We start from the raw sequence: 18,564 nt of genomic DNA on the forward strand, positions 1-18,564 counted from the left end.
AATAAGAACAGTGGTGCAATCCAGAAGAAATGAAAGATGGAAAAGAATTTTTTACGGTTCTCTATCATTTGTAGAGGGTTTTTTAAGACAACAAATTTATTGTCCTTTAACATTATGCTGATTAAATTATTGTACTTTGTACACTCTAGAACTGGTTTTATTGCATGGAGTTAAAATGGATGAGTCTCAAAATATCAGTTATATGACAGCAACCTTATTTGGGTAGCATATATGTTTATACTCTAGTGCAGACTGAATTTTTGGTAATTCAATAAAGAAAGGGGAAAAGTGTCCTGTTTGATTAAATAGACCACACAATAATGAACACAATGACACTCACAAAAGTCTCCACTCAGCACAGACTACTAAATGACAAATTGGAAGGAAAAAATCCACGGAGGGACGAAAAAGTGGGAATTAGAAAAGCCTGCAGTAATAGTATGCTACAGTGACTGTTCAACATCACCTTACAAGCCAGTAAGAACAAGTCAGCATAATGAAACAACAAGGTCCTGAGGAATGGGATAAATGAGGCATTTCTTTGTTTTTGTTTTTTTTTCTTTAGGACAGCATGAGCATGACTGCAGTTTGCCTGTTAACAGTGCATACTAACAGAAAATATTTCATTTCATCATGGCAGAGATTGCAAATTGGTAAGAGATTTACCAGCCTGTTCCCCAGCACTCTTTGGTTTGATATTTGTAGCTAAGAAAGATGCTTTAAGAATCTTTAGCATACAGTTACAATGCCAATGAACTTGCACTTCCTGTAGGCTAAGGAGCAGTGCTTTTGTGCCAACTGGCTTTAATTCCCAGAGTAATCCAAAAACCAGTCCCAGGAATGTAACTCATATTGAAGGTGTACACTAGTCCTGCCCAGGTTTTATGGATGCTTTTATAATATGAACAACTAGGAAGCCTAAGGTATTGTATGAAACCTAGAACTAGCAAGTTTATCATGGCTGTTTGCCCCAGGTGAATTTCTGAGCCAGCAACACACGATGTTATTCAAAAACTCTGCATATGTGCAGAATGTATTGCAAGTATCATAATTACCAAAGGGAAGTGACTGGAAATATTTATATTAAAAAACCCAAATAAACAAATTAAAAAACTCAGCCAACACAGAATCAACTTTGTTTCTTACTTGAAAGATTTTAGGAGAGCATATATAGTTGTGTTCACTAAAAGTGGGTACAGCAGATATTTTAGAACTGGTGTTGAGAATCCCAGTGAAGAGTGGCATTTTTCTGGTATTTCCTACGCTCTCCCACCACAAGCACTCACTGGAAACCCATGAGGCACATTTGAGAACAATGTGGAGGAGGGAGCACAGCTTGCTTTACCTCTCAGTGATGATGAATTTCCAACACTGACATCTTGCAGCACTCTCTAAGCAGTATCACACCAGAAGAACTCTCCTGCCTCAGCTTACAGCCAGGTACAGAAACAGGTGTTGTAAAGCACAACTGCTGCTCTGCACCGACTGAGGACCCCCCAAACCAGTGCCATTCCTGCTACACCTTGAATGCTGTCAGTTCCACTCTCACCTTGAGCTGTGCACCTGGCTCTGCACAGACTCTGGGCTGCCACACAAACATGCCAAGAAATATCTCTGTGCTCCTATGCCCATCTACTCCAATTTCAGCTGACTGTAATTTCTGAAAGGTGGAGCAACCTCAATACACAAGGGCTTAGGTAGTCGCAGTGCAGACTGCCTGCTCATCCATAATGCAGAACTACAGACTAAAAAAAGATTTAGGCTCCGCACTCTAGCTTTGGCACAGGTGATTTATTGAAATAGTGCATCTGCAGCAAAACTCAGATCCCATCAATACCAAGCTGAGCTGATTTCATCTGAGAAGCAAATAACCAAGTTACAGGTATGACTTGAAATTAACATGTGATGCCAAATTTCCATTTAGTTCATATGTTTTATTTTCAAACGTCTTCACTTCAGAATTCATGTAACTATTTTTGCTTATTTCCAAAAATAAAATAATATAAAAAGATTATAGCAGACTGAACTATGTATCAGATTTCAGCAGAGTCAAATATATAAAAATGAAGACAAAGAGTAAAAAAACACAAAATTCAAATGAACAGAACAGCCATTTTGTCAGCAACAGCTTTTCAGATGTTTAGAAAGTAAGCACATAACAGTCTGATAATTAATGGCCCCCACACTCTGTAAATACCTTCTGTAGCATCCTCCTTATACATTGCTTCAGAGTACCAGCCTGGATAATCCTCCCTGAACACAGCTCGGCTCCCTGATGCTCCCCTTTTCAATATGTCCCCATAAACTTGGAGCACATTTCTCTCATGCATTTCTTCATATTCCTCAGAAGGTCTCACAGTTCCATAATTATTTCATTTCTTGCTTCAAGTCTCTCAGTATTTTTTTCCTGGAATACCTACTAAGAACATGAGTATAGTATCCTATACACACTGTGTATCCTATGTCCTATACACTGTGATGTACACACACTGTGTCCCAAGCCCCCTGCCTGCTCTGTGGGCAAGGCTGCCTCACTGTGCCCTTGCACAGTCTCATTCAAATCTACCTGGAGTGTCTTAGCCTAATGCATAAACCATAAATCCTCTGAGCACAAAATTTCCTCACTCAATGTTTGTTGGCACTTTGAACAGCCATTGTCCAACACTGTGGCTTAAGAATTAGCAGACATAAAAGCAGAATGGGAACATATAGTAAATGCTCAAAAGGCTGAAGAAAATGAAGAAGAACCATGTTGGAACTGATGAAGTGCTGTAGCAGGCCTAAATAGAACAGACTCTTCCATTTATCTACTGAGGCTACATGGAAATCACTCATACTAGTAGTAGATGGTGTCTGGGAAGCTAAGTTCAGATCTCCTGAACTGAAAAACAATAAATGGAAGGAAAACCCAGGAGGAGATTATGCTTCCAGATTTAGAGGATGCAGAAGGGGGTATCAAAGGTTCTGTGCATACAAGCTTTTGTTGAAGTCAGCAGAAACTAGTCTGTAGAGGAAAGAAGGCCAGGGATTTATGATTGAGTTTAAAAGTTAATAGGAGTGAAATCTACAGCAGCACTGACAATTTATTTCTAGACAATATCATTATTTGAATTTAAGAAAAAAATTCAAATGCAATCTTTTAGCAGCAGTTAGATGTAGAACTTCTAAGAAAACACAACAGATTTATTTAGTAATGCTATATTATAGGAACATAAAACCATAATGAGTACTCAAAGAATATTGCAAAGACATCCTGTGATGTGCTATCTAAAAGGTCATCAACTTGAGGACTAATAATAAGCTCACTGAGCTATGAACTCTTCAATATAATAATTCACAGTTCTCATTGCTAAACTAATAAATATTAGTTTATCAGGATAAAATATCTACCAGATCACTTTGTAGGTGAGAAAAGGATGAATATCATTTCTATTCTCTTTTCTATGAGAAAACTGATACACACATCAAATAACCTGGGAGAAACAGAACCAAAACCAGTCTCACAAGCTTCAATTCAGTGTACTGTCCCATGTTCATGTCAACTGCTTTAAGCATGACGGCGTATGCTATGCCAAAGGAGACATACAATCACAGCCCTTTGGATATATGTCATGGTTTGAGCCTGGCACAGAGCCAGTGCCCCCATGGAAATGCCCTCACCCTGGTGTCTGCTGTGAGATGTGACCAGGAATAAGCAAAACAGGCTCCAGCTTAAACATAAAGAACACTTTATTACCTAAACTACAGGAAAATAGGGAAAAACCATAAGGAAAAGAAAAAAAAATTGAAAACCTTACAAAAAACCACTTTCCTCCTCCCCACTACCTGACTTTCCCAATCCGATACATTCTCCCAAATCACCAACTGCCCAGCCTGGCACCACCCTTTAGTATACTCAAACTTCAGTCCATGAAGAGGAGAGGAGTCCTTCTTGTTCCATAGGCTTCCCCTGGAAACACACTGAAACCTCGTGTGCTTCCAATGTCACTCAGCACCGCCCGGAAAAAGTCCTTTTGCCACTTGTGACATCTTCCTTCCATGCCCAGTGCTCTCACCACCGTGCATGGATCAGAGCTGCTTTTAGGGTTGTCTTTTAAGGATGCCTTGTCTCACTCCAAAAAGGCACAGTCTCTGCTTTGGGACATCTGTCCCCCCCCATATTTTTCCAACCCCCTGGGGCCGGGGGGTCCTCACGATGAACCCTCCTGGTTCTGAGCCACTGCTTCCCCCTAAGTGCAGTCTCTGTGTCACAGGAACTAACTGAGTCCATGGCCACAAGAAAAGTCCAGCCAAAAGGCCACTCCAAATCATCTCTCCCCACTCAATCATCTCCACGTTCTTCGGGCCAGGTCCTTGTCTCATCTCATCTCTTATCTCCCTTCTTATTCAGCTTCGAGGAGGATTAGCATTTTTGCAAGGCCCCAATCATGAAAGAAAGGGGTTAAAACTTTCAGTCTCTGTCTGTCCCGGAGCTGCGGCACTCCCACACACGCTGCCGCTCCGGCCGGGCACTCTTCCCCCCCCTTCTCCTCCTGGGCCGGCTGCTATCACAGTCGGTGTCGCCGGCTCTCTCTCTCCCTCCTGGGGGGGGGGGGGGGGGGGAGAGGGATGGCTGCCCTAGGGCTGACTCCCTGGGATCTTCCACCCTTCCATCCTCGAGGGCCTCCTCACCTCCCATCTCTGTCCAGGCCCAGGGCCTACCACGTGGCTGCCCCTCCCCCGCCCAGCAGCAGCGGCTGGACAGGGGAGGGAGATCTGACTTCTTCGCCTCGACGTCCCAAGAGAGCCTCCCAGGGCCAGAGCCCTGCTTTTTAACCCCTGTGTATTCTCGGAGGTGTGTCCAAACCCCACTGGCTACACCAGGTGTCAGTATCAAACTCCGAACATCCATTGGTTTGACCACAGCATCCCAGAATTCCCACTTCTTCCTGGTCAAACCACCACAATATACTAGAAGCACATGCCATAGATAAGCTTAGAACAGTTACTAAACTTCAGAGATATTGTTCTGACTGTTCAGTATAGTAGAAAATAGGAACTTGCATTTACAAGGGCGAGGCAGAGTGCCAGCCCAAGTCAGTCCCTTACCTTGAAGCCGTTGCATGACGTTGGCAATGTCTCTAGATCTTGCCACCAGCCGGGATGAAGCCATGATCTCTTTGCAGCGAGTCCACTTCCCCTAACAAAATTCTACCTCCAAGCTGTGAAGCTCAGTGGGACGAGGATCCTGGACAGTTTCCTTTCAGCGTTCAACCCTCAGCCGTGGCAGAGCATCCCCGAGCCAGTCAGACACCTCCAGTCCAATGCTGGCCCCCATAGGGCCGGGGCAAGGCAATGGTAAATGACCTTAACACCTGAGAAAAAAAGGACCAAAGTTTAGAGGAAACTTTCACCAGCTCTGAAAAAAGAAAGAGTCTGAGTTTTAATGGCTATCTTAACAGGTAAAGGGTTTATGTTTTTGGCAGTAGTGTACACCCCAACCAGAAATATAATTAATGCTGAAAGCTTGCTTGGCAATCATCAGGCAGAATGAAGCTGCAAAAACAAATCATTAAACACAACTGGCAATGCACCAGACATCAATGCTTTCCTGAGGATGCTTGTGGATATTGTTTTAGAAATAATAAGAATATTATACTTATTAAAAGTAATACTGTAATACTTTTTTACATAGAGCCTATTAAGCTTAAAAGAGAAACAAAACCACTTGTAAAAATCCAAAAACTGTAAAACTCTCATTTTATTTCACTACTGTAGGAAGGAGCATGTAACAGAAAGTCATTGGTCACGATAACTCCTAACTCCACTTGACAATGTGGTCTATTTTGAAATATTGAAATTAATATACTTCATTATTAAATAAAGTTGGATTTGTATTCTTTTTTTTAATAATTATGCTATCTTTGTGTCATTTAACATCATAAGCTGTGAACTAGAACTGCTACATGAACACTGCTACAATTCTGCATCTATAATAAAAATCTATGTGAGTACAAATCTGGTCTAAATATAACCTAATTAGATTCTTCAGATAATTCTATCAATAACTTCTTATCTTCTGAGGAACAAGTGCATGTATGTATGCAGTGATTTCCCTGATAAGAAATGTATAGACACCAAGAATAATTGGATTCATACCATACACTCTGGGTGCACCCCAAATTCAAGATGATACACAGCTGATCAATATCAGAGATGTGAGTGGGTTCATTTGTGTTGTGCACTTTCCTCTCTTCCCAGCCCCAAGGTCTGTCAGAGAATAGAGTCCTCCATTATCAGCCAAGCCTTTAGGCTGCACAGCTTCAGGCACGATGAACTGTCCCAAAGGAGCTGTGTCAACATGCAAGGGCAGCCAGAGGAAATGACATTTCAACATTTCCTTTTCTAACCCTTCAAACCATGCCTGACCCAAGGCACATCCTGCTTTCCCTCTTATTGATGCTTTTTATTGTATGTTTACTGCAGTCAACACACGATGCTACAGTTTACCTTGTATTTTAGAGACCTAAATGCTGCTCAGATCAGCAGCCCAAGGTGCCTTTAGATCAGTGGAGCTGAGGGAAGCACACTTCTGATGGGCCACAGGGCAGAACAGATTGCAGAGTCCACCCATGTCTTTGGGCTGTTCTCTTGCACGCTCCCATTATGCTAATACCTACTCCAGACACACTGCTGCTATTTTTACATATGTCTACACTTCCCATGACACCTGGATGCTCCTATATGTGCAGACACACGTGTGTCTGCTCTTTCCTTTAAGGGCCTCCTCCCTTCCATAGCCCTTCCCACCTTCCAGGCTTTGCCCCACACACTTCTTGGGGTGCACAGGGACTCGCCTATCAGCCCCCCCTTCCCAAGCATGGAGAGGCACCCTGGCAGGAGCCTCATGCTTGTGTCAAGCAGGCACGAGAAGGTGCCCCCAACGCAACACTGGCTGGGGCTGACGGTCCCCTGGTGTTGCTAAATCCCTGCAGAGAGCATCAGCAACAGCACACCAAATAGCACCTGAGTGGAGGGGGAGCAGGAGGAGGATTTCTGTTTCTTGTGCTCACACATGACAGCTTGGTGAACTTTGCTTCCCCTGCAATATTTAAATTAAACATCAGCTTTCCTAACCTCATCCAAACCAGAATATTTGTAACACAGTGGGTTACATGTAGCCTTGTTTCTGCAGCAGTGGCACTGCTAACATTTTGAGCAATGCTGTAAGCTGGGTACAGCCACTTGCACTAGCAAGCTGCTAGACGAATTTATGGGCAGAGATAAGGGGTATTAAAAATGCCTCATCTGATTGGGCTTTTGGCTAACAGCAGTAAGCAGTAACAATACCAGAACATCAGTTTCACTCACACTGTGACAGAGCTGTCATAAATCAGCTGTACATGAGCAGATTTACAGGAGCTGTGGAACATGCTGATCCAAGTCCAAGTTGAGAGAGTCTGGAAAAGTGTTATGAAGATGTATGTTCAATATACTCATACAGCAGGCTGAGTCACTGTGCACAATAAGTGGCAGACTTGCAATTAATAATTTATTTAGCTGATATTAAATTATATGCTGCATAAGAAGAATGTGAGCTTCTAAATATGGCTCCTCATTCAAAAGCTCCTTTGCAAGCAGTGGGAATTAACTCATTTAAAGGTGACACTAAGTTAGTACAGGTAGGAAGGAAAGATTCTCGTGTGCCTAGTCACCTCCACAGGCACAAAACCACAGCTCAGAACACAGCAAAACACCAGCAGAACAGATGAAACAAAGTTTCATGCACCCTTCTCACCTCTCTTTAGGCAATACCTGAAGTTTCACAGAACAAAAAATCCTATGTGGACAGTCACATATTCAATGTAATGTAGAACAGGTTATTTTAATTGGCTTTTACAAATACTTAAAGCCATCAAGAAAATATTTTTTCCTGCTGTCAGATTACCTTTTTCAGACTTTTAAGCATCAAAATCTTAATTATTTGCATAGTTGCTACACAAAGTAATTTTTAATAAATTGAATGACTTTAAATTTGTGTGTCAGACACAAAGAAATGTCTTGAAATGGATAAGTTTTCAAAGTACATAGGTTTTTAAAAAAATGCATGGCTTAAATCTTGGAAGCTGTCACCTGAAATAAACCTGAAGCTAGCCCCAAATATGAGCTATTCCCATTTTTAGCGTTCAACAAGTGATTATTCATTATAAATTATTCTTTTGGTTTTTTTATCTGAACATACATGGAATCAACACACAAGAGTGAAACAGGGTTTGCAAATAAATTAGGTAAATCTTTTCTTATGTTTGCCTCTTTTCTGGATTCAATGGAAAAAGTTACACTGACACCATTTTCTTATATTAATATACCAGTACTCTGGATTTAGATGAAAAGAGGAAACATTAACTTTTCTCATATAAGAGCCATTAGCACTTATTAAATTGCAGTTTACAATTCTCTGGATTATTTTGTTCCTCTCTTCAAATGCCAGGAAAGTGAGACATCTGTGCTATGGAAGAAATAAGAAAAACACCACATCTATTGTGGGTTAACTTTTCTGCGTCCCCTGTTTAATCCTCTTTTTCTCACTGTGCTCAGGAGCACTTTGAATTAGAAAAGATATTTTCCTTTTATTGATAAAACTAGAATAGCATTGGCAAGACCAGATTGTAATATATCTTTGAAAGTTTACAAAACATATGAAGGGCAAACAGACCTGCCTGTCAGCAGCGTGGTTCCAGAAAAACAAAGAGACATCTGCTAGGTGCAGACGGCATATGCAACGTGCAACAAGGGCTGAAGATAAACCTGACCAAGGAGAGGTAAACAATTCTCTGACTCCACTTTATGCTGCCACAAACTGCAGATTCCAGATGACCCCACCACTGGTTCCTTCCAGACTTAACCATTCTGTGATTCCCAGTACACCAAGCTGATGCCACATATAGGAGCCAGGAGAAGAAGCTACTGATGTGAAAGTATGGCTGTACTTGAAAATACTGTTTTAGACTTCTATAAACTCCCATTATAGCACCAGAATAGATAAAGAAACTCCAGATAAACAAGGAGAAAGAAATAATAAACAAAGATATTGAAGAGAGCAAGAAATAGACAGGGACAGGCAGTGAAAGGATGTTTCTAATCTGGGACATTTCAAAAAGAGATATTTGAGAGAACAATAAACAGAGTAATAAATTCAAGGAAGTCCTGCAGCTAGAAGACATTTACAAATCAAATGTTACACAGATATAAGAAATACAGTGGAGTAACTAAAATAACCACAGCATATGAACTGAACAGAATCTCAGGAGCAACTGAAATAAGGTCAAGTTCTGGGGTGCCATTATGTACTAACAAAGAGGCAGACTTCCCTGGTAAGCAAGAGTTGCCGAGAACTGATAAAGAGAAAAAAATTCCAGGAAAATTGTTTCCAGTCCTGATTTACTGCTGTAGTGCTAGAAGTCCACTTTGATCCACAGCTTCTGTTTCTGAAACAGAAGAGGTCTTGGAAATACTGTAGGTTGACAGACACTACTGGAACAGATGCAATTCTATGAGACAGCAGTGAGCCTCCTGCCAGTCAGGAATAAATGACTCACAGAAAGATAGGAACCAGAATTTTCTGGAGGTTATAATTGCGTTTTTATACAGCAGATAGTCAGAAAAACAGCTGGTTTAGGTTGGCTGTTAGTTGCTAGTGGGAAGAAAATGCTAATCAATAGAAAATAGCTCCAACTAAGGAAGTGATTGACATTGTCCAAAATATTACAAGAATAATCCAAAGCATTTGAGCAGGTCAGGAGATGATCTACAAACACAGTGCTTAAAAACTAAATAAAAGGGAAATCAGCAGAGAGGTCAATTAGACTGAAAAGCACAGTGCCTCCCCTGTGAAGCAGGCTGGGGCTTTCTTTAAATCCAAAGTCTAGCAGCTTTACACCTGTTCAGAACAGAATGAAAACAGATGTAATTGGAAAAGCCATCACTCAGAAATAAGTGGGCAGAAACAGAGCATGAGAAGTGAAGAGCGCTGCCATAGCGTGTGTCAAATACAGGCTTGAAGAGAGATGTGCGAAAAGACCACCTGAGAAATAAACACAGCAAGCAAATGGTTTTTAGCCACATAAGTAAAAAGAAAACAGAAAATAAGATCAAGGGGAGATTAATTTGCTTCAATTAGTATTATACTGATGTTTCCACTGAAGACATTTCTGATAGACAAAGGTTAGACAAAAAATTGAAGCAGCATCTCTTAAATAAACTCAAAGTAAAAAGTGGAAAAACTCAATAAAATTCATTCTGGGATACTGATAACCAGTAGATTACGTAATGAGAATGCATTTGTAAATTTATTTGAATAAATTTGTCAAGGTGCACTTGATGTCTACTGGATATATAAAATTCAGAGCTAGGATGAAGAAGTGGGGTAGAGTGATCCAACAGGGTTCTTTTATTTTCCTCAGAGAAAATGCAGTTTCTCCTCACTGATCTTCCAAAATCCAGGCCAACAGAGGAGTCCCTTTGGTAATTTTTTCTGACAGCTGAACTGCAAGTTTGCAGTTGCTCACTTAAACCCAATGCAGCAGAAGTGTATCAGTGGATACTGGAACTTTCCCAAAGGCAATGAGACATAAATGTGCACCACCTAAGATCATGGAAAATGCAATTTTGGCTCTGAAAGGTGTTTTTGATGGTTGAATACCAACACTGTCAATCTGCTTCCTTTCTCTACTGACAAAAAAATGCATTGAAACAGGAACACTGAAACACAATGTTCTTTCTCACTGACCATCCAACCTCACACTGACTAAATGTGCAGTAACTACCTGGAGGTATTGAAATTTGTTTTTCTTGAGGAAAGTGGGGCAGCAGAGAGAGAGATTTAGATCCTTTCTGGAACTCCAGATTATTTGGGTTCATATAGGTATCCTTAAGCATATTTTGGAATTAAACAAAAGTTTTTCATTCTGCAGAAGCTTGAAGCTCTTGCAACAGCAATTAATTATTTGCAAGTTCAAGGTAATTTGCACATCTGACATTTAAATCTATGTCATATATGGCATACAATCTTCTATGTTTTACCTACCACCGGACTTCAGTATTTTAAAAAATATTTGTAGGATCCTAGTCATGCACATATCTATACATGTATTTACATTTCAGCAAGTGAGCGTTTTATTATCTACTTTTTATTAGTATTGTTGTAAGATGGATGAAAATTCAATGATGTGATTCTTGTCTTGAAAGCTGTAATTCCATTTGAACAGAAAATACAAACTGTTCTAGGAGAAAATAAAAGGCAGAGACTTGCTTTTTTTAGGAAAATTGGCAGAACGTACATTTTTAGATATGTGCAAAGAAAGGTCATTCAGACTTATTGATACAAAAAATTAAAGACAGCCTTTACTAAACTACAGTTTAGTAATCCTGTTATTGAAATGGTGCAGGAATATATTACAGTTATATAGGTGTTGATAATAGCAGGAGACTGGGATCAGTAGCTCATTACCTTCTACAAACACAGGATATAATCCTTGCCTAAAAGAGCTTACTATCTGCATGGACAAAGACAGGGTGAGATTAAGATCAGAGGTCACAATACACAAGCAAATAGGACAGAGTGAAGTTCACATCTGAAGTGTAAGCCAGTTAATGGTAGGAGAATTGTTCTGATTTTCTGGTTTAGCACAGATGGCACCTAGGAGTTCTGTGGCATAACATGACCTATAGCACAAGACCATTGCAGAGGTACATCTGTGGGAGGAAAAATAAAGAAGGACCACTAAAATAGAAAACACTGAAGCATCTCAGGAAAGGGTGGGTCAAACTAAGTTTGAGATAAGCAAGTAAGCGTCAGCTCTTTGGTATTCCTGCACATCTCCCAAGCAAGAAACTTTGCTATACATGTAACTTATAAGCAAGTGGCAGACAAATGCCAAATGAAGGCAAAAGCAGAACCCCCTCTGCTTTTCCCTTTAAATTGTGCCTTTGGGTGAAACAAAGGCAAAATCCATTCACTTCAGATGTACACCACTGCTGTTAGTTTTATGACCTCTAAGAAGACACAAGAACTTTAAAGTTTTGTCACTAGCCATGGTAAGGAGTAAGTATAAAAACAATTGTTTATTTTTGATATATGTACTTTCTCAGTAACTACTGCCAGTAGTTGATAAGAAAAGAATTGAGCCACAACTGACTTCATTTAACACAGCACAGCTGAGGTGGGTTAATGTGGTGTCTTGTCTGAAGGGTGAATGTATGTACATTCCTCTTGGGACCAAATCTCTGCGGACCCCCAGCACTCTCACTGTGCTGGCCTTGAAGGGTTCATGCCTTGTTCAGTGCCTCACCCAGGAAGAGCCTCTTCATTGCCACGAACTCTCACTCTTTCCCAAAATGTAACAGAGTGCTGTTCTTTCCCTATGCACCTCTGCCCTCTCTGATCCAGTATCAAAGTCAGTTTCTTTGAGCAGTGTGCTGGCTGACAGGCTATGTAACTCTACATGGCTCCCATGAAGTTCTTAAGGTCCCAAAAAAAAACCATCACTGAGGACTCTCATATTTAATAAAGAGAAAGTAATGGTGCATGAAGGCATATAGTTATTACAAGTTTCTTGTGTCTGTATTAATTACAGCAGTCCAAATCACTACTGAAACTTATTACAACAGCCTAAAGAAAAGATAGAATAAAATTTTTTAAAATCTCAAACATATTTGGATTCACCTGCAAAATGCATAAGCATTTTATACTCAGCAACATGGAATTTCCATTGACATACATTATTACTGAAAGTAATATTAAACAAACAAGCCAAAGCAGACACTATGAAGAGGAATTAAAGGAACAGGTGGGAAGTGTAGGGATTATTCCTTCTACATTCACATCTAACAGGGTTTGCAAAGATGAGAATTTAATCATTGCAACACGCAGCACCACGCTCATTCTGGAGAGCTCCTTTCTCAGGGCAAAACATCTGTGTGAAACATTCCAAATGGCAATGCCTGACTCTCACTAGAAAATAAATAACTCCAAAATTTTAACACTGTACCTCAGAAATCAGTTTTTTTCATGTCATTCCGCACAGAACAAACATTCACTATAACAAACAAAAAAGCCTTTCTGTTTACCAACCAAAATGATATTGCACCCTGGTTTTTTCCTGTCTGGTGGCCACATGTTAACATAGTCCATCAGCATTTACAGCTTGGGAGCTGCTTAGTGCTGAAGTGCATGCAAGAATCACAAAAAATATCTATCAGATATCACGGGGAGCAGACAGTCCATCACTAGTACTACTACAGGAAAGCGTGTGCCTGTTAGGAGTCGTTCAACAGGCTCCGCACTACAAGAGTTCTGGCAGACAGCCAGAAACACCACATACTATTTCCCTACAAGCCACATAGGTATACATCCCTCACAGTCAGACGCACTGGAGTTTCCCTCACCATCACACAGACGATTTACATAAGTATTTCCTCATCAAATTCCAGTATCAGGTCTTTTGTAACACTCCTTACAAGCACTTCTCCTCAGCATGAACATGGTTGTCAAAATCCTAGTAACAACCTTGTCGGTGAGTATTTCAGCAGGTCTTACCTCCGAGGAGTTGCCACACGAGCCAGGGAACATACGGGCTGCACGCATCTCTGTGGTGGTGCACTTGTCCTTTTTGCACCATCACTGCGTGCAACCGAGGCTAAAACTGGCTTCCCGGGAGCGCCCATCAATAGGCACATTTCCTCTGGTTAACTACGTTTTGGCCTGCAGTGTGTGACTGAGCAGAAAACTGGCTATCTCTGCAACACACACGTACGTGCACTTCAGGAGGAGAACCAACACAGCCCTCCGCCGGGTTTGTCCGCTCCGAAAGGACAAAAACCTCAAACCCACCCCGGAACACGGCCGAACTCCGCAACCATGGCACGGAGTTTCGGATTCACCCCGAGACAGCTGTGCGCAGGGGGGCAGGAGAAGCCGGGGGGCAGCCAGCAGAGGCTGCTGTCCCGTGGGACCCCCTTCTTCCCGGCCGCGCTCCAGACGCCGCCAGCCCCGGGATCCCCCGGCCCCGCCGCCGCTCCTTCCTTACCTCAGCCCCGCGCACCGCGCTGCTGCGCGCCTCGGAGCGCCCGGCGCAGCTGCCTGGTTACCGAGCACAACACGCCCGCCGCCCCGCTCCGCCCCGCCCCGCCCCGCCGGCCCGCGGCGAGGAAGCAGGTGCGGGGGTGGGGAGAGGGCGGGAGCGCGGTGCGTGTGCCGGGATGCGTGTGCCGGGATGCGTGTGCCCGGTGCTGCGTGTGTCCGGTGCTGCGTGTGTCCGGTGCTGCGTGTGTCGGGATGCGTGTGCCGGGATGCGTGTGCCCGGGGTGCGTGTGCCGGGATGCGTGTGCCGGGATGCGGAAACCGCCGGTGCCGGGGCTGCGTGTGCCGTAGCCTTGCGGCGCTCCCGGAGCGCGGCCCCGCCGCCTGAGGGCTGCAGCCCGTGCCCCGGTGCCCGCCGTCCTTGCGCGCATCGCGGGGGGGCCGCGCCCCGCCCCGCCCCGCCGCCTGCGGGCTGCAGCAGCAGCGGCAAAGCCGGGGCAGCTTGTCCGGGGGCGGCCGCGTTGACCGCGGTGCCGGGGAGACGTAGGACAAGACACCGGCCTCACTCGCGAAGTGCGTTCTGGCGAGTAGCCGAAATACTCCTGAGAACGACTGTATCGAGATGTCGCTGCTAATTACTATTACTAGTTATATTACTATTATTGTTATTATTATTGGTGCAATGTAGAGCGTGCTGTAGGGCATTACCTTTGGCGTAGGCTCCAGAGCATCATCACGCATAAGGCAGAGAGCTGCACAAGCAAACTGGGACAGCAGCTCTTACATAACAGCAGCAGGACAGAAATATTCAAAGGAGCTGGCAAAACGGTCTGCCACTTTCGAGCTCAGACCACGCTAACCATGCAACAGTGCTTGTGCCCCAGCATAAAACACGATTCTGCCTCTTCCAAAGACATTGCACAATCCCTGTGACTTAATTTTGCTTTTTCCCTGCTTAATTTTAATTGGCACCATTAAGGCTATCTTCATGCCGGAGACAGAAAATATTTTTCTGCTTAAGAGATGGAGCATCTCTGGTCTGTGTCATTGGGAAAAAACCCCACTCATTTGGAGCTGAAATGGAGAAGTTGAGAGAAGCAGTGCCAATGAACCTCTTAGTTTTCATCGTTTCTGGCAGTGCTGCAGTGATTCTACAACATTAGCATGCAGGGTGTTTACTGAGTGGATGGATAAAATCTGAGTTAGGCAGCAGAGATTACTCAGCATCACCCTGTCCTTTCACACCAGTCATAGTAACATTGGTGCTACCCTCGTGATATGAACACGTACAATTATGGCACCTACCCCCTAACACTTTGCAGTTATGGATTGCACACTTGGAGCCAGTGTGGGAGAAGCAGACGTACCAGGAGCTACAGCAAGAATTCACGTGAAACTGGGATATACATATCTAGGTCACCTCCAGCCATCCACAAAAATTACCTCTTTCTGACAATGAGTGTAACCAGGCATACTGGGCCTGAAATTTTTCTCCTTTTGTAGGGTTGTGGGATTTTCTGTTTGGTTGGTTTGGGGTGGGGAGGGGTGGTGTTCTGGGGTGGGGGGAGGGTGTGCAGGAGGGGAACTGAAAAGCTTTTCTCGCTCAATTTTTCTCTACCTCTTTGTCCTTCTTCTCTGCCTTACCCCATGCCAGTTGCAGCACTGAAAATGGCAAAGGAAGAGGATGCTAACATGTTTATGACTCCTGCCTTTCTACATATATCTTTTTGCTGAAAAAATTCCTCACTTTGCTGCCTCTTTCAGAAAACACTACCTTATTTTTCTAGGTTAAGAATATGAGTGTTAACCTGAATGAGAGCATCTTCACTGCAAAAGCTCAGACATCATATAGTAATACCACTATTGTTTGAAGTAGTTCAGAAAAGTACTTGCTAGTGTAAGCTTCAATTTCAGCACTAAATGCTCCACTCTATATTTTAAAAGCTCAGCTAGAAAAAAAATTGTCTGTGCTATCCTAAGAACAATGTATTTGTCATTATTACTTTTTCCATTTTGCTTTTAATTGTTAAAAAGTCAAGATCTGAAACTGTTGCCCCTTGGATATGTGTAAATATCTTTTATGAAAGGACAAGCAATTAGATTTGATAATATAGAGCACCCTCAAGGGCTGCTGCTTTTAGCTGAGACATGAAGAGATCTTTTGCCCTGAAGAATTAGGGGCACTCTTCCTCAAAAGAGAAATGCTACCTATAAAAGAGGTATAGTAACATTTCGGTTTGCCTAAGTATTGTATCACTCTCTACTTGACCCAGTTTGGGTTGCCAGACTTCAAAAAAGTCTAAATCAGCTAGAGAAAATCCAGAGGATGGCCATGGGAGTGGTGGAAACTTTAGAACACTTAATCCAAAAGAAAAGTCTGAAATTGTTATTCAATCTAGAGATTAAAAACTGGCATGAGGTATAAAAACATTCTAAAGGAACACTAGAAGGAAGGAAATTATCACTTCTTAGCATCCACAGTACATAGAACAAGAAGTAATCGGCTTACCTTGTACATGGTATTGTCATATCAGAACCAAAAATTTTAGGAGGAAATAAAGCTTTGCACCACATACCGTAAGAAAGTGAAACTGGCAGTGTGGAAGATATTTAAGCTCACACTAGACAAGTGTCTTCCTGGAAGGCATTTTTAATTTTTTGATACTTTGTCAGGGTGCAGAACAGGATAACTCTGTAAGTCTCTTGGTCTCTTTTGAGTCCATTTGTTATAACTGTGAATGCTGAGCCTGGTTTGAGTAAAAGAGCATATACCCTCCCTGCTACAGGTTTTGCAGCAAGCAATAGTTGCCACTTCCTTCCTGTCCTAAACTGCCACACAGTATCTATGTACAACCTGGCAGCATTGCCACACTACGGCTGGTTTCCATGTGCTGTACCAAGCATAAATACATAAACATTTAACCAAAGAATCATATCATTTGAACACAGACTTGTAAAATCATCAAGCCAAGCTGTTAACCCAGTCCAAGTCCACTGCTTCACCTTGTCCCTAAGCATCACATTTACATCTCTTTTAAATACCTCCAGGGACAGGGAATCAATGACTTGGCTGGGCAGCCTGTTCCAGTGAATGACAACCCTTCCCACAAAGAAATTTTCCTAATATCCAATCTAAACCTCCCCTGATGCTACTTGAGGCTGTTTGTTCTTGTACTATCCCTTATTAATAGGGAAAAGAAACTGATATCCATCTTGCTACAACCTCCTTTCAGGCAGCTGTAGAGAACAAAAAGGTCTCCCCTGAGCCTCCTTTTCTCTATGGTAAACAACCCCAGTTCCCTCAGCCACTCCTCACAAGACTTGTGCTCCAGACCCTTCATAAGCTCTGTTGAACTACTCTGGACATGCTCCAGCACCGCAATGTCCTTCTTGTAGTGAGGGGCCCAAAACAGGATTCAAGGTGGTGCCTCAGCAGTGCTGAGAACAAGGGAACAATCACATCCCTGGTCCTGCTGGATATGTTTTTTTTTCTGTTTGCCATCAGCATTCTTGGCCTCCTGGGCACAGCTAGCTCAGATTCAGTGGTTCTTGACCAGCGCCCCAGGTCCTCTTCTCCAAACCTCTACTACTGCCTGGGGTTGTTGTGCCCCAGAGGCAGGACCTGGTGCTTAGCTTTGTGGAACATCATACAAATGGCCTCAGCCCATTGATCCAGCCTGTCCAGATCCCTCTGCAGAGTTCTCCAGCAGATCCACACATCCTCCCAGCCTGGTGTTTCAACTGCAGACCGACTGAGGTTGCACTTGATCCCCTCACCCGAATCATTGATAAAGATATTAAATGAAGGAAAGGAAGTGGCCCCAGCACTGACACGTGGTGAACACCACTTGTGGAGCACCACTTTTCATCCCTGAGCCAAAGCTCTCTGTTCAGCCAGGGCGGGCTTTCCTGCTGGCTCATCTTTCAGCGCACTAGGACAGCCTGCTCCTGCACATTTGAGATTTCCTTCCTGAAGAATGACTAGCCTTCCTGGACTCCTTTGCCTTTCAGGACCGCCTCCCAAGGGACTGTCAGCCAGTCTCCTAAACAGGCCAAAGTGTACCCTCCAGAAGTCCAAGATAGCTGAAATCTCTCCTTACTTCTCCAAGAATGTATAAGCTGTAAAACTGCATGATTTTTTTACATAGTTTTGTGTGTTGTACTTAAGTGCTTATGTTTTATATTTGAGTACAACAAAACCTGTGTGGGCAAACTTTGAAAATAAAATAAATATACAACTAGAAGCCAGAGAATATATTCCCTCTAACATGAAATTACATGAAATACACATTGAATTACACTGAATTTTGTGAAATACAGCAATACACCATTTCACTTCCCTTGCATTGTGCTGAAATAAATAAATATAGTGGGATGAGATTATACAAAATTATGTGGGAATGGGAAAAAAACAGGGAAAAAATCTGCTAAACTAGTATATTATACTGTGATATGTGATTCTTTTAAGTGAAGTTATCAAATTATAACAGCTTAGAGATAATTAG

General features: G+C 42.6%; 1 protein-coding gene across 15 annotated transcripts in view; it reads right to left on the minus strand.

The window, feature by feature from the left end:
- Window positions 1–14,799, minus strand: part of SYNE1 (spectrin repeat containing nuclear envelope protein 1) — a 295,365-nt gene extending 280,566 nt beyond the window's left edge. For 14 of the 15 annotated variants that reach the window (XM_064708183.1, XM_064708172.1, XM_064708166.1 and 11 more), the window contains exons 1-2: window positions 14,067–14,143; window positions 5,089–5,354 (exon numbers count right to left, since the gene is read on the minus strand). In XM_064708183.1, coding sequence (XP_064564253.1) covers window positions 5,089–5,152 — 64 coding nt within the window. In that variant the 5' untranslated portion in view covers window positions 5,153–5,354; window positions 14,067–14,143. Of the gene's footprint in view, window positions 1–5,088; window positions 5,355–14,066; window positions 14,144–14,767 lie in introns of those variants that run through there. The other variant, XM_064708165.1, reaches the window with a different exon arrangement.
- Window positions 14,800–18,564: the final 3,765 nt, after the last annotated feature.

Source organism: Zonotrichia leucophrys, chromosome 3 (genome assembly GCF_028769735.1).
Source record: "Zonotrichia leucophrys gambelii isolate GWCS_2022_RI chromosome 3, RI_Zleu_2.0, whole genome shotgun sequence".
NCBI lineage: Eukaryota > Metazoa > Chordata > Aves > Passeriformes > Passerellidae > Zonotrichia > Zonotrichia leucophrys.